General features: G+C 45.5%; 1 protein-coding gene and 1 long non-coding RNA gene across 2 annotated transcripts in view; one reads left to right on the top strand and one right to left on the bottom strand.

The window, feature by feature from the left end:
• LOC125760077 (uncharacterized) overlaps positions 1 to 15,170 on the top strand; it is a 145,995-nt gene that overhangs the window by 102,047 nt on the left and 28,778 nt on the right. The window contains exon 2 of the long non-coding RNA XR_007417739.1: positions 14,586 to 14,823. This is a non-coding gene — a long non-coding RNA (uncharacterized LOC125760077). The remainder of the gene's footprint in view (positions 1 to 14,585; positions 14,824 to 15,170) is intronic.
• LOC119407014 (uncharacterized) overlaps positions 5,061 to 15,170 on the bottom strand; it is a 59,657-nt gene continuing 49,547 nt past the window's right edge. The window contains exons 2-3 of the mRNA XM_037673835.1: positions 9,648 to 9,769; positions 5,061 to 5,218 (exon numbers count right to left, since the gene is read on the bottom strand). Coding sequence (XP_037529763.1) covers positions 5,067 to 5,218; positions 9,648 to 9,769 — 274 coding nt within the window. The 3' untranslated portion in view covers positions 5,061 to 5,066. The remainder of the gene's footprint in view (positions 5,219 to 9,647; positions 9,770 to 15,170) is intronic.

Below are 15,170 nucleotides of genomic sequence, written 5' to 3'. Positions count from 1 at the left end.
CCGCCAAAATGCAGCCACAGCAAAAGGCGAGCCTATTCCCAAGCATCGCTACAACTTACCACCTCATGTCTGCAAGGCCCTTTTACCCATCTACGAACGCTTGTCAGATGAGAGGCTTCTTGAGCGGTGCCAGCAGGAGAAGACCCAGAATAGCAACGAGAGCCTCCATTCCGCTGTTTGGGCAGACTCAGCGAAACAGCACCATGCATCACTGTTTTCCGTCCAAGCTGCTGTGGCTGAGGCTGTGTTAAAATTCAATGCAAAGAACGAAGCAGCCTCAGCGGCAATCCTGAAGGAGCTGAAGTTCAATCCTGGACCCTCAGCTAAAAAAAACGCATGGCAGGAAAAGACCGTCGCAGATCTACAGCATCAGCTTGCAAGCGTGCCTCTGCAGAAAACACGCAGCGGGTGTTGAAAAAAAGGCATTTAGGGGACTCAAAGCAGGACTACCTGCCTGGTGCCTACTGAAAATGCTGAAATTTTTAATTATTGTAAATACACGACTATTCCATGCTAGGGTTTGCCCAAAATGGATTTGTGTTTTTTCATGATTTCTCAGGATTCAAATTTTGCCGTGGTTGCAAACTTGCCAGAAAAATATCTCTGCCTTTAGAGCAGCTAGAACTGTCATTTTTGTTGTGACATCAGGGTGTCTACCGAGTTGACATTTCCAAATTCCCTGAGTTTTCCAGGTTTTCCCTGAGTGTTTTTGCAAAATTCCCTGAGCGAAACAGAACTTTGTTTTATGTCAAGATGGGTAGAGACCATATCGCTCGGTGATGTCACTCTCTAATGCGCACGTTAGAAAATAACGACTTAGTCCCATTTGAATAGTACATAGAACAGTTAAACCTCAATATAGCAAAGTTGGTAAAAGTGGCAACTCACTTCGTTGACTGAAATTTGATCTTTCATGCAAGGCATAGTTAGTGAAGGATTAATCTTAAATTGAAAATGCCACAAGAATGCTCGACTAGTATGGTGACATGAAAAAACTTTTTATTTTTTGCGTGAAAAAAAAATCAATTTTGTTGAACCTGCGGTGCAGCAATCACAGTTAGATGCCTTGCCAGAGTGTCACATGTAAAGGCGAAACAAATGCGGGTATAATGCACTGTGGAATTGCGCTTGTTCTGCTGCTGCGGGTTGTTGTCATATCCTCGCACGTTGCCCAGAGCAATGCAACGCCTTTGCTATCATGTTGCCCAGCCGAACCATTTGCTCTCCACGAACGCACAACATTGAAAACCATCCCACGTTAGAAAAACAGAGTCACAGTTTCACCGCGAGAGCAAAATAGTAAATTTGATAGCAACAAAGAGGAATTTTATATGAATATAGGCTAGCAGCTCGCTCCTTCAGGAAACGCAGCCGCTGCACTAATACCCCTGTCACACGAGGCAACTTAAGTGCACTTTGACGGAGTGCACTTCGCCGCTAGTGCCATTCGCACGCTGTCACACGGGAACGTTTAGTGACACTCGCTGCAAAGCGCACTTGCCGGCGAGTGCGTTCGCCAAACTCACTTCGCCGAGACGGAGTGTCTAGCCTCGATAGCAGTGGCTCGAAAATAAATAAATTATCGGAAACCGAGTTCATAGCATTTTTGAACTATCGTTTTCTTTATTAGGAATATTTTTATGCATTAAAACATACTACAGTGGAACCCCGCTGTTACGTTCCTCACTGCTGCGTTTTCCCGGCTGTTACGTCGTTTTCCGCCGGTCCCGGCACAGCTCCCATAGGATACAATGTATTGGGGACCCCGCTGTTACTTCGTAACTGTCGGACCGTTCCCGTATGATACGTCGCGAAGTGCGCTCGGAGCCGACCGAGTGACTACCAAAGAGAGCGGCCATGGTGCATTTTCACGCAGCTTGGCCTCGTTTGACCGTAATATTAGCCGCATGAGAGGCGCAAGCAACAGAATCTTTCAATTGATGCAAACAAAAGCATGGCCTTCGAGATTCAAATTACAAAGATGGCGTCTATGACGTAACTGCTCGCGAAAGCAAGGCCTTCGAGATTGGCATTTACTATTGACAAAAGGATAGCCTTTGAGATTTGTATTGCACAAACATGGCGTGTATGACGTAATTGCGTGCGAAAGCAAGGCCTTCGAGATTGGCATTCACTTCTGCCATCGCGTTGGCGTAGACTCATCATCATCATTATTTGTCGGAGAACAGGAGGAGTTCGAGCTGGTTGGAGCTCGCATGGTCGTGCGTGCGGTTCGCGGTCGGACTCGCCGCGCCGGTCGTGATTGCGTGTGCTTAGTTCTTTCATGCCTACAGCTGTTGCTGTTAAAAAAGTCACATACGTTGATTACATTTCTGTGGATGAGGCAGTCTTAAGCTCCGCGTTTCTATCCATCGACTAGATCGCGGCTGAGCGCGCCAATTTTCGTGCTGCTCGTAAGAATTGAAATAAAATTCTGCACCACTAAATATTTTGCCGTTTTTTCCTGTTTTACGTATCAGCGGGGTTCTACTATAATACAAAAAGCTACTTTGCTATTCTCGTTCTCGGGCAGTTTACAGCCCCGACCGCCAGGGGCATGCCCAGCACACGCCGTGCAATGGCTGCAGCCGCCGCGTTTGTACGTAAATTTTATTTAAGGGCTGGTTATTGCTGTAACACAGTATTGCTTAAGAAAACATTGCCTGAAATAACAAATACCTGTTGTGCTACTTAAGTACCCATCGCCATTACAATCATTTCCAAAGTGCACTTCCCTTTCTCGTGTAGCAGCGCACTGCCAAAGTGCCATTCTGGGGGCGTAAGTGCACTCGCTCAAAATGACACTAAACTTGCCAGTGTGACCGGGGTATAAGAGTCCTATCTATGGCTCACGGGCGGATTCAGGTACCTAATGGGGGGGGGGGGGGGGGTACAAAAGGCTGAAGCCCCCACTCAGCAGTGCATTTTGGTGGGTCACGCATATTTACAACAGCCCAGAGGGGATTATGGCGGTGCCTAAGAAGGTTTCGTTGTAAATGTGCAAAGGGAAGCAGGAAAGGGTAGAGCGATGAGAGAGGTAGCGAGCAGGGACAAGATTCTCTTTATCCCTTTTGGGCAGTGGCAGGCAAAGCAACCTGAAAAAGGGGGCAAACTCAACAGGCAGCCTGACAAAGGAGGTGGACGACAGGCACTGAAGGGAGGAGGCACGGGCTGGCTATCGCCACTACCCCCCCCCCCCCTTGGATCCGCCACTGCTATGGTTTCAACGGAAGTTTTGCAATTAGAGCATAACACCTACAAAGGTATGAGCCGTCTACTGATCCCCACTAAAGGATACCGCGACGCACGCGACCACGCACGCTGGTACAAAGTACGCACTTCCAGTCGGACTCACGCAGCCCCCCCCCCCCTCCCTAACCCGCCGGCTCCTATCTCCATGTGCCCATCGCGCGAATAGGCGGTCGGCTCGTTTCATCTCTGCTTAAGCTCCGTTCATCGGCAGCGCTCGCGCGCTTTCACTCACGCATGGAGCATACGACGCGCGGGATGATGTAATCGCAATTTAGACTTGATAAGGAAGATCATGGCGAAGGCAAAAAATTCGCGTCGGAGTGTCTATATAATTGCTGTCGCAAAAAAAAAAGCAATATAGCCTGCGGGCTAAGATGGCATGAAAGCACGGCAACAGCCTGAATTACGGCACATCGATTATGGTGGAAACGGTACTGTTTTCAGACATCGCGCGCCGAATCGAGCAAGTGAAGTGGCACCAGTGCCGGTGTCGCGAATTTCGGTCGCCGCTATGCCTTGGCCCTGAAAAGTTTTGTATTCGGCTTTGTAGCAGACATCCACGTGGTGGTTTGGTAATTGCGAAGCTGCAGCCCCCCAAAATATCGGTCGACTGCCTAAAACTTGTTTCAGCAGTGCCCGCATCGGGGAAAAAAAGAAAGAAAAAAGCTTTCACTTGCTGTGAATGGGCCCGTTAGTTACGCTAGCTCTCGCCTGGAAATTTATTCTATTCTTCACGGAGTCCTAAATAGCATCTTTGAAGCTCGGGATCAGAGCGAGTAAGCCTCCGATAACAGCCAACAAGCGTCGCCTTTTTTTCTACCGCCGATCGGGATGACTTGCCAGATACTAGCCTTGTCGAAGACATCTGCTTCCTGAAAGATCACGATCGCATTGCAAGATAACTGAAGCTCGTTTTGCTACTGCTACCGCTTTCTACAACTAATCATGCTTGTTACTTGACCCGCGGCGATAAAAAAAAAACACCATATCGGGCGCTAACGCACAGCACCGCGAGAAAGTAATACAGAACTACACCGCGTAGTCACAGAACACCTGACAACATTGCGCGATACGATGTGTCGTGGTTCATGGTTCGCGCATGCCACGCATTAGCGCGCGATTCTCTGCCACTTCACCGCTCCGAAGGTCGATGAGCAGCATCGAGGGCGCCCCACTTCCCCGCTGACCGCAGCGGCCGTTTGATTTGAAAAAATGCGTTCACAAAATATCGAGCCAGCGCATGCCGCGACTTTCTTCCCTTTGAATAAAATTACTGTGGATATTTCCTGAGGGGAGCACAATTCCCTGAGTTTTCCCTGCAGAATTTCCAAGACTACTCAAAATCCCTGAGCATTCCCGGTTTTCCCGGTCGTAGACAACCCTGGACATGTAGCTCTGTCTTAGTGCACACATCGTAAGTGTGAATTTTCGAACAACATCTTCAAAAATTTTCATTTTGCACAAAATTGTGAGCGTAAGTGGGTGTGTCTGCACACACTGAAATTCAAGGTGCTACAACCTAACCTAAAGATCATCAGATCAAAAAAGCATTCCTACCACTGTGTGCCTCGTGTTCATTAGCATCTAGGCATGGTTCAATAGCAGCTCTCTAATACAAACTTTTGTGTACCGTACCTGCAAACAATGGGTAATTATTTTAAGATATCTCAAAAACTAATTGACATAGAGAAAAAATAATTACATTTTTAAAATCAGCATTAAAAACTGAATCATACGGTTAGGTTCCTTTTTAAATACATGAAATAATTTGTCATTTCTCTTTCCAGTACAACAGCGTACTTGTCTATTTTAATTTATTTCAGCTGATCGTACACGAACTGGCAAAGCCACGTCAAGAATTTCAATGCGAAATCCATCAAGTCGAGATGGATATGCACATGGACGTGCACGTGGCGGTGGGGCTCGTTCTTGGTTATCGAAACCTGGAACTTGGCCATGTCAAGGGCTGAAACAAAAGCACAATAGTCATTTATGAGTGGAGGGAACCTCATTCTATACAAGTTACATCATCGAAAGTGATGGCCCGAACAGAGGCAATACTGAAACTGAGCACGCCAGGAGCACAGAAAATGCCGCGACTGTGTTACATCAGACCATAACTTCCTGTAGTAGGATTGATAGGCGGGCGAGTTGGAACTTATCCATCTTTTGCGCAGCGCACAAAATTGACAAGGTACACAAGAGAAGAGGACGGGACAAGCGCTGATCTTCAACTGAAAGATTTTATTTGAAAAAACAAATATATACAGTATAACCTCATTACAACAGACCTTCATAGTGAAGAGGATTTTGGTCTGTTGTAAAGGGAGTATGTAAAATCCAAGTACTGTTACAACAGACTTTCATGCAAACACTGAATGGGTCTGTTATAACCGGAGAGAATTACGAGTCACAAACATGGTCTTATTTTTAATGGGGGACCAAAAAAAGATGCGATTTTTGGAAAATCGCATTTTCAGTTTCTGTAGCCCATTTCTATACGATTCCAAAATATCTTCAATGAAAACTACATAGAAGTGCTATAAAAAATGTTTTGCGTCTGCCAACTTGGCGAAAATTGCGGAAATATAAAAAAAAGCGTTTTTCAAAATTATAGCTCGGCAACGGCGCAACGGGCGCCACTATTTTGGGCTCGTCGTAAAGAGCATTTCTCCGCGTTCAAGTTCTCCGTTTCAGCTGGCTCCTCCGTTCAGTAACAAGCGTACGAAAAACACGTTTTGGCTGCTTCTGCGGATTACTGCAGAAGCAGCCAAAACGTGTTAATGCTCGCTTCGGGATCGTCGTCTGCTGCTTGTGCGTTGCGAGGTCGTGGCTGTCGAAAATTGCGCTACTTAGTGAAGTGACGCGTTCGCACTCGTTCTGTGTTATGGGTCGACGATAATTTGGAACGCTTTAGTTGGGCAGCTGCAAGCGGAAGCTCAATCATCAGATTACGATAGCGCGCCGCACTCGTCGCGAACATCGCAGACGTGCGACTAATAGCGTTGACTCGTTGGACCCGCTGTTCGAGGTGGTTCTTATCAGCACTTCGAAGCTTATGACGAAGACCACCGCGGGACAACTCCTTGTACTCGCAATCGAGCATGACGTACTTTGAAACATCAGGCACCGCGGCCACGCACATCGCAACCGCGCTTTCTACTAGATGTCGTGGTTAGGCCTAACTCCGTTCACGGTGCCGATGTACGAGCCAAATCCGAACTTTGCGGGCAAGAACATCGCGCTAGCGGACATGCGAAAGCGAAGAAGCCGTAATGTCCTTCGTCTCAAGCAACGAATCGCATTGCCCGCTGGCTCCTCAGAACCGCGGATGGGCATTTTGCGCATCGGCAGCGGACCCCCCGGCCAAGCTCGCCGCGCAGCGACCGCGAGGAGAAGCGGTGGCAGCGGCTCGCAATTTCGCGTGTCAGCATCCCAAACGCAACACCAAGCACGCTGCGCGCCGTTTTTTTTTTTTTTTTTTTTTTTTTTTGTCGCTACAGCTAGGCATAGCTGATCATTGACAGACCTGGGATCGGCGGCCTTCGTTCTTAAATCGGTACGTCGATATCCGCGGTGCGCTGCTCCCGTCCCGAAAGTATGCTAAGCGATGTTTGAAGTCGGAAGTTAATGACCGTGGTAGAAAAGTCCGCTCTAAAGGAGTCCTGACCACCTTGCTGGCCTGAAATTCAGTCAATTATATCCGAATGTCCGTTGTACCAGAATCCGTTGTAAACGAAGCTCAATCAATGGAACTAATACGGAGGTCGGCATAGCGCCGCAATTGGTTTAATATCCGAATGTCTGTTGTAAACAGATCCGTTGTAACGAGGTTATACTGTATATACAGAAACACGTCCCACGCAAGATTACACTCGCTCAATGCAAACGGATTTCTTGTTCGATAATGGAGACCTGATGGCTGACTTATACAAACACTATCGCACTTAGCCATGTGGTACGCCTCTGAAACTCACTGTGCGCGAATTAGTGTTTGTATAGTCGCCATCAGTCTCATTATCGAACAAGAAATCCTTTCATGATCGAGTGTAATCTTGCGTGGCACGTGTGTTTCTGTGTATATATATTTGTTTTTTTCAAATAAAATCTTTCAGTTGAAGATCAGCGCTTGTCCTGTCCTCTTCTCTTGTGTACCTTGTCATTTTGTGCGCCTGCGCAAAAGATGCATAACTTCCTGTAAACAGATATTAAGAGGGCGTGTCACAGAAGAATCTGCTCAGAAAATGGGAATTGTCTGAAATGCATGCATGGACTGCTTATTTATGCGTGTGCTGTGACCAGAGGCGGCAAACTCGCTCATGAGGTGCCTCACTCAGACTCCTCGGATGAAGCCGTGAGTCTGAGTGAGTAATATCTTGGGGAGCTTGAGTCCGAGTGAGTACTACGCGCAAGATATATTTCTTGGGTGAATCTGAGTGAGCTCCACACTTTGTGCCAATTAACCCATGACGATAAATATTCAACTTCAGCAATAATATCAGCCTTTTGTCGGAACACGTTTATATTCAAGTCTATTCACACATACTTCTAACGCACTAGCAATCATACGTCAGCTCAATATTTATTGATCAAAGCATGAGTTACGAAGGGAGGCTGGGATGTGCCTTGACCTCCACAAGCAAACTCTTTAACGGGGAGTTCTTCATAAAAATATCTCGTTACATTAAAAATACTCCTTACTATATTGCAACTGCTGATAATTCGTATTTAACAGCACAAGATCAAAAGGTGCCAAGTAGAGCACCAAATATGTGAGGTATTGGTGTTAAAGAGCATTGACACTATGGTCAAAAAAGCTATATGCTAACGGACTCGTGAGTAATATTTTGGTGATTCTGAGCCCGAGTGAGTCCGGTTGAGAAAAGTTTTGGTGAAACTGAGTGAGCCCGAAGGGCAAAATATATTTCATGAGTGAGTCAGAGTGAGCTCCACATTTTTTGCCGACCTATGGCTGTGATGCACCCATCTTATTAACTTTTTTGTGACACCGTACATTGTGTGTGGCAATCTTTTCTGGCATTTAAAGAAAGCCCATGAAGCATGAAAAGAAACTACGTGACCGTGATCACTTGCTTACCGTACTGCAGTGCTCTCAACCAATGTTTGAGTGAAACGACCGTGTACTTGTTCCGTCAACCAACCGCTGATCAGGAACGATGGTGCTTTCTAGCTGCGAGCGGCCATCAAAATTGCGACGTGCTGTGAAGCCAACGCCTAGAGCCGCTTATTTTGCCACGGTCTGTGCATACAGTTGCTTCATTTGAAGTAAGGTTGGGAGAGCTGCAATACTGTGCCAGGTGAGTGAAGCCGCGTGGCTTTAGTATTTCATGTATTGTGATCCTTTTTTAAACGCCAGCAAAAATTGCCACGTAGCATGTACGTTGGCACAAAAAAATTGGATCAGTTTTAGAATGCCCTCTATAATTATTTTAGCAAATTTAGCAATATAAAAAAATACAATCTGTTGCCTCGAGAAATTCATTCGGATACATAATAAAAAAACTGATAGAAATCGGATCAACATTCCAGAGATATCTCAAAACTAAGTGGCCTCACCAGCCAAAAGTCATTTTGTGAAAAGATGGGCTTCGAAAGTTTAAAACACACACCTCACTCTAAAATGACCCTGCAGATTTTTAAAAATGCGTTTTTATGCACTTCTATTACTTGGCACCTTTCCTGGGGTCTTTCGTGTTTGTTGGGTTTGTACATGTCAGGGTTGCGATTGTCGAGGTTAATTTGAGACGACAAGCACATTTCCAATATGCATTCACATGACGCCTGTACATGCTGAAGATAATGGGCTGGCAAAGTAGACGCAATTATCTGGTACCAATAGAAATAGAAGCTGCTTCACTGAAAGAAGGGTCATCATAAGTGTTGTTGGCAGCGCGCTTCACCACGAGGACGCGCATAAGCGTGGACGTGTACAGACGCACATTGACAAGTTTTTTCCGGCCGCTGCGCCAATAAAGGTGCTTTTTTTTCGGTTAATCCTCTTTTTCGGACTCCCGTTTATTTTGACTTTTCGGCGGATCCTGGCGAATCCGAATAAACGGTCGGCGACCGTATACGGTAATGGGCATTTCCCTCGTGCAGTAGAATAGACATTCCAGTTTTACCGGCTCAATACTAATGAGGTGTATATGTGATTGACCCTGCACATGTTTGAAGTGACCAGACGGCGTGTCCATATTATTGGGAGCCGAACTAACAAGGTTAGACTGAATGCCCGTTGAATTAACAGTCTCTTGAATACATACACAACAACCCACAACAGTAACAAAAGAGATCCCAAGCCAGCGCAATCTGTGCTAGCTCCTTTGTTCAGACAAAAAGGCATCAAAATGTCTTAAAAAGTGGGCATGTCTCACTTCTGTCACTGGTCGACACACGGGCTGCACACGGCTTGTGCCCGGCGAACAAAACTTCTCGCTGCGTCGAGGTCCTTGACCTTGACACAGAACTCATGGCCCTGCTTGCTCTCGAGCTCCAGCTGCAAAGATATGTATTCCATGAGTAATTTTTAGAGCTGTGCGAATAGCAAAATTTTGGGTGCGAAGTGAATTCAAATAATAAAGATTGAGTGCGAATCGAATCGAATAATTTCGAATAATTTTCGAATATTTCTCAAACATTTTTCGAATAATTCGAAGTGAAATTACATAAAAAGTTGCAGAGAATCCCTAAGTATGTTCTTGTGAGATAGCAACATGAAAGTGTTTCTTTTCGCTAGGTTGATGAAGCGCTGATGGGGTCATATTTCATAGTTGTCTTTCTTATCAAGAATGAGGCAATGTAGAGGCCGAATTGTATTTATGTACATGATTTGGTGCAACCAAAGTGTTGCCGACAACACTTTACACGTGATAGGCAGAGATGCCATTTCCTCAGCCTCTCCTTCTCTTTCAACTTCTGGGGAAGCCCAACTGATGTGGCAGACAAGGGTGTGCTCCCTTCAAGTCCGGAGTTCCAAATCTGCCTCGTAGACGTCGATATATAAGAACATCTGAAATTTTGGATGCTAAAAATCTTCGGCGTCCGATTTTTGAGAGTTCCTGCCCCAATTTCAGGTCCAAAACAGCATTAATTGAGCCCCCAACTCTGCCACATCTTTCATCTACATGTTGGAACCAGCGTTTTCTTGAGTTAATATATTTGCGACCGTAGCGGAGCTTGAAAGGCAGCTTTGCCGCAATACGGTGGTGTGATGAGGTGAAGCATATTGAAAATTTAGGGACCACTTCCAATCAGACGTTCTCTCTTGCCTAAGTTCGACCGTAACGGAGCTTGAAAGGCAGCTTTGCCGCAATACGGGAATGTAATAAGGTGAAGCATATTGAAAATCTAGGGACCACTTCCAACCGGACTTTGTCTCTTGGCTAAGTTCGACCGTAACGGAGCTTGAAAGGCAGCTTTGCCGCAATACGAGAGTGTAATGAGGTGAAGCATATTGAAAATCTGAAGCGGTCACTTTCAACCGCACGTCGACTGCATTTGTCTTTGGGAAGTTCGAATAGTTCGAATAGTAAAATTTCAGTGCGAATCGAATCGAATAGCAAACACTATTCGAAAAATATTCGAAATTTCGAATATTCGCACACCCCTAGTAATTTTGCCATCTCTTTTACACAATACCATAAAGTGCCCTAGCGGCAAACAACATGCCAGGCATTGTTTATGAAGACTACAGGGATGCTGACATGTCTCAAGGAACAAACAAAGATGGCGTAAAAACAAGTAGTTCATTATTACACCCAAAATATACACACACCCCACAAAGATGATCCCCATTCCTAAAACAGATGTATAGAATGGCATCAAAAAAGATTTTTCATTGCATGCTGCACAGGAAAAGATTACAAAAAAGAGCCACATGCGAGAGCTAAACAATACTATGAAGAACACAAAGTGAGAGCAGGGCACACAATCTTTTTTGAGGTATTAGTAATCATAACTGACTACTCTTGCTAGGTCTTAGCAAAGCTTTGATTGTATGTGCCATACTAACTGCCGAAATTACAGGTGTGATAGGCAATAGACCCCAAACTGGAAAGAAAGCTTCTTATCTCACCAATCCCATTCGTCATCATTGTAACACGCAATCTGCTTTACTGCCTATTCAATAATAAGTGCACTGTTATTTTTATTTTTTATATCAACAGTAGATAGCACACTTTGTGAACAATTGCATAATATAAGAGAATAATCATCAGGATCCCATTGTGCTCAATAACACAGCAGCAAGAATTAGTGAATAGCGCAATACCTCGCAAATATTATTAATAATAATAATATTATTAATAATATTAATAATAATATCTGGGGTTTAACGTCCAAAACTACGATGCGATTATGAGACACGCCGTAGTGGAAGGCTCCCGAAATTTCGACCACCTGGGGTTCTTTAACATGCACCTAAATTGAAGTACACGAGGCTCAAAACATCTTCGCCTCCATCGAAAATGCAGTCGCCCGTGGCCCGGGATTCGATCCCATGACCTTCAGGTCAGCAGTCGAGCGCCATAACCACTAGAGCACCGTGGCGGGACAATAACTGGCAAATGACCATTCAACACAAACTAAACAGTTTGAATGACAAACAAGCGAAAAATTAACAGCAACCTCTTTAAAGGGTCCAACAACTAATTTTTACAGTGCCTCTTTTCTTTAGCATAAAGGAAAGCTCAGCGGTCAGAGTGTAAGATCATGGAAGGCCAACGCGGAAAATGCCGTCAAACATTTATAATAAAATTTTTCAATTTGTGGCGATTCTGGAGTCGTGTACACACGACACATGCTGCAAAAAGTGGGAGGTGAGCGCAAAAGCGCTTCATGTCTGTGCGCAGGGATATGCTCTGCGTGCATGCACTACGCACACATATCCAGCGGCTCGACATGTTCCGCTAGTCGCCGTGAAGGCGGTGCCGCTTCTTAGCATGCAACATTTTTTTTTACCTCGGAAGCAGCACACAATTGAACAAGGAAGGATGTTAATATGCACACTCTTATTCTGACTGCTAATTATGCTGCGCACTATAATTAGCACCAAGAGAAAAAAATGAGGGCCAGGAGGAAGGGAAGGCCACTGTTTCCTCAGTGTTCGCACCACCAGTGCATAGCTGCCCCAGTTTTCTCGTTTGCGCAGTTTGTCAGAAGTGAAAGCATCTTCATTTAGCATTAACGTCCGAATGTAACTCGGCACCATATAGTACCTTTGTTCTATGAAAACGCTTCTCAAGAGGTGTCTGCGGCTGGTAATGCCAAACATCTAACTTGCACCACATTGGTAAGTTGCTTGCTAATGCTCGGTGGCTCACATTAACTAAAACCATGGTCCCTCGATACTTTTACTGGTCATGGAACTCCCGCGTACCACAACGGGAGAGCTTCATACACCACCCACACTTTCTGCGCCGCGGCGCTGGCGTAGCTAGAAGGGGGACGAGGAAGCCGGCTGCTGCTGGCCACCATTAGCGGAGAGTGGGCATGGAGTTGGGTTGTTTGTGCTAAGGTCTCTGTAGTTTGTGCTGGTTGCACCCTTTTTCTTTTCGCGGTCCCCTCGTAGTGACAGCGATGCCCAACACATGCTGTATGACGGGCTGTCACTCGGGATGCAAAGGCACCGTTGAAAGAGTCTCCGTGTTCTGTTTACCAGCCGACGCAGAACAACACGACAGGTGGAAACGTGCAAACCCGCGACAGGAGATTATCGGATTTTTGTTCGACTCCAAGTACGTTCACCTGTGCAAAAAAGATGGTTGATCCCACCTTCATAGGAATCGGAATAACACGAAAGCAAAGCTTGCCCTTACAGAAGTAAAGCTTTCTCTTACAGAAGTAACTGAATGTTCACAGAAGTAACTGAATTGATATAAGAGAGTTTGCACAATGTATATTGATATCTGACAGCTATAGCACCGTTTACCGTGTACTTAGCTTTAGGTGCACGTTAATGAAACCCAGGTCGTCGAAATTTCCGGAGCCCTCCACTGCGGCGTCCCTCATAATCACATCGTGGATTTGGGACGCGCCGAATGGGACGGACGTGTAATGCGTTGCAGGTGCTAATCGCGGAGGCCACGGTACTGACGAATTACTTTACTTTACCGCTCCCAGAGGGCAACATCACCCCGCCGACCTGGAGAGTGGTAGGTATAAAAGGCGCGTTTGTAAAGCCTCTATAGTGTCTGGCCGTGGCGCAGTGGATAGCGTGCCCGGCATCTATTGTTGCGGACCAAGCGGTCGTGGGTTCGATGCCCGTTCACGGAACTTTTTTTCTTTGATATCTGATCGTGCAAATTTTTTCTACGTCATTTCCGTGATAGAAATACGTCACTGAAGTCTTGGTGGACCCGGCATAAAACACTTTCGTGTTAAAAACATTTTGATGCCAGTGACATTGTATGTGCAGACGTGTGCACAGTGAATGGAAGCATCGTTTCACTGCCTCGAGATCGGCCGAGACTGGTGGAAGACGCCAGGGGCGTAGCCAGAAATTTCTGTCGGGGAGGGGGGGGGCTCCTTTATCTGAAGTGGGGGTCTGGCAGGCAAATCTGATCGAGTGTCATTTTGAGCTCTGTATGCCATTGCAAAAAAAAATTCGGGGGGTGCACGGGCCCGGTGTCCCCCCTCCCCATGGCTACGCCACTGGAAGATGCAGTGCCTAGATTGTGTGTGTAGTGTGTGTGAGTGTGTTTGGAGTTTTATGTGAAGTGCGGTGTTCGGAGTGTGTGCGTTCGCTTTCCAATGATAGAAAATAAAAAGTGATGCCGTGGGCTAAAATGCAATATTTTGTTTTACTTTGATAGTGCTGTTTGCTGATGGTGTCGCTGAATCGAGAAAATTTCTAGAAAGGTTCAAAAAGAGTAATGCAGTTTTGTGTATAATTGATCAGTTTAACTTGAATAACTGGGTTGATGGAAGCACCGGGTTGATTTTGCTTTGCGCTGGTGTTTACATACAAGGATCAGGGTGGCTAACTGCAACGCCAACTTAGAAATCGTGGTCATTGTGACAGTATATGGGAATGGAAAAAAAAAAAGAGCCGCGCATATTAGAACTCAGCAGTGTTGTGAAATCTGCATGCCTAAAATCAAAACCTTTCGGTTGAAGATCGCACGTAGTGTCTATATCTAGCAAGAGTAGCTCACAGTAGTTTCACCTCATTATTATTTTTGATCTTCAAAATCAAAAACGCAAATTATGACAACAAGGAAAGAAAAGAAAAACACGAGCATCCCTCTCCGTTTTGTGGCATCTCAATCTCTTGGATTTCAAAGCTATGTTTCACTAAATATGTCCCTCAAGAGGTACTTCAAAGCTATTAATGTCAAGTTAGCCTGATATACAGGCTTGTTTATTGGCACTTGATCTTCTATTTGGAGCTTCGTGATGCCCTATGGAATAAAGTGACAATTAGTCTGAAAATGAGCATTACGTGCAGCCAGAGCACAGCTACTCCGCAACCTCTAGCACAAAATATGTTAACCTGTCAGTCATCTAGAACCAGTCACAGTGTTCGGTTTAAGCCCGAAAGTGACTATGCAGGTATCGGAGAAATGTACAAACGTCACGAACACACGCGTCACTGGACAGACACCCTTAGTCAAAACATTGCCAGCAATCAATGACTTGGGCAATTTGACAACACGCATCGTGTACCATATTGACAATACTAATCACTGCTATCATTTGTTAGCTAGAACACGGTGAAGGAAAATATCTGAAGAAATGTATTTGACGGCAAAAGCTTCCGCAAACGTGCAACTGCTCTACCAAGCGCGGCTGATCAATGCCCTTCTGCTTACGGTGGCGCCTCTGGTGGCCACTTTTGTCCATAATGAAAGTTTCGCGGGAGTTTCATAACCAGTAAAAAGTATTCAGGGACCATGCTA

Source organism: Rhipicephalus sanguineus, chromosome 10 (genome assembly GCF_013339695.2).
Source record: "Rhipicephalus sanguineus isolate Rsan-2018 chromosome 10, BIME_Rsan_1.4, whole genome shotgun sequence".
NCBI lineage: Eukaryota > Metazoa > Arthropoda > Arachnida > Ixodida > Ixodidae > Rhipicephalus > Rhipicephalus sanguineus.
Note: the sequence above shows the minus strand (reverse complement) of the source record. Positions and strands in the feature narration are given on the sequence as shown.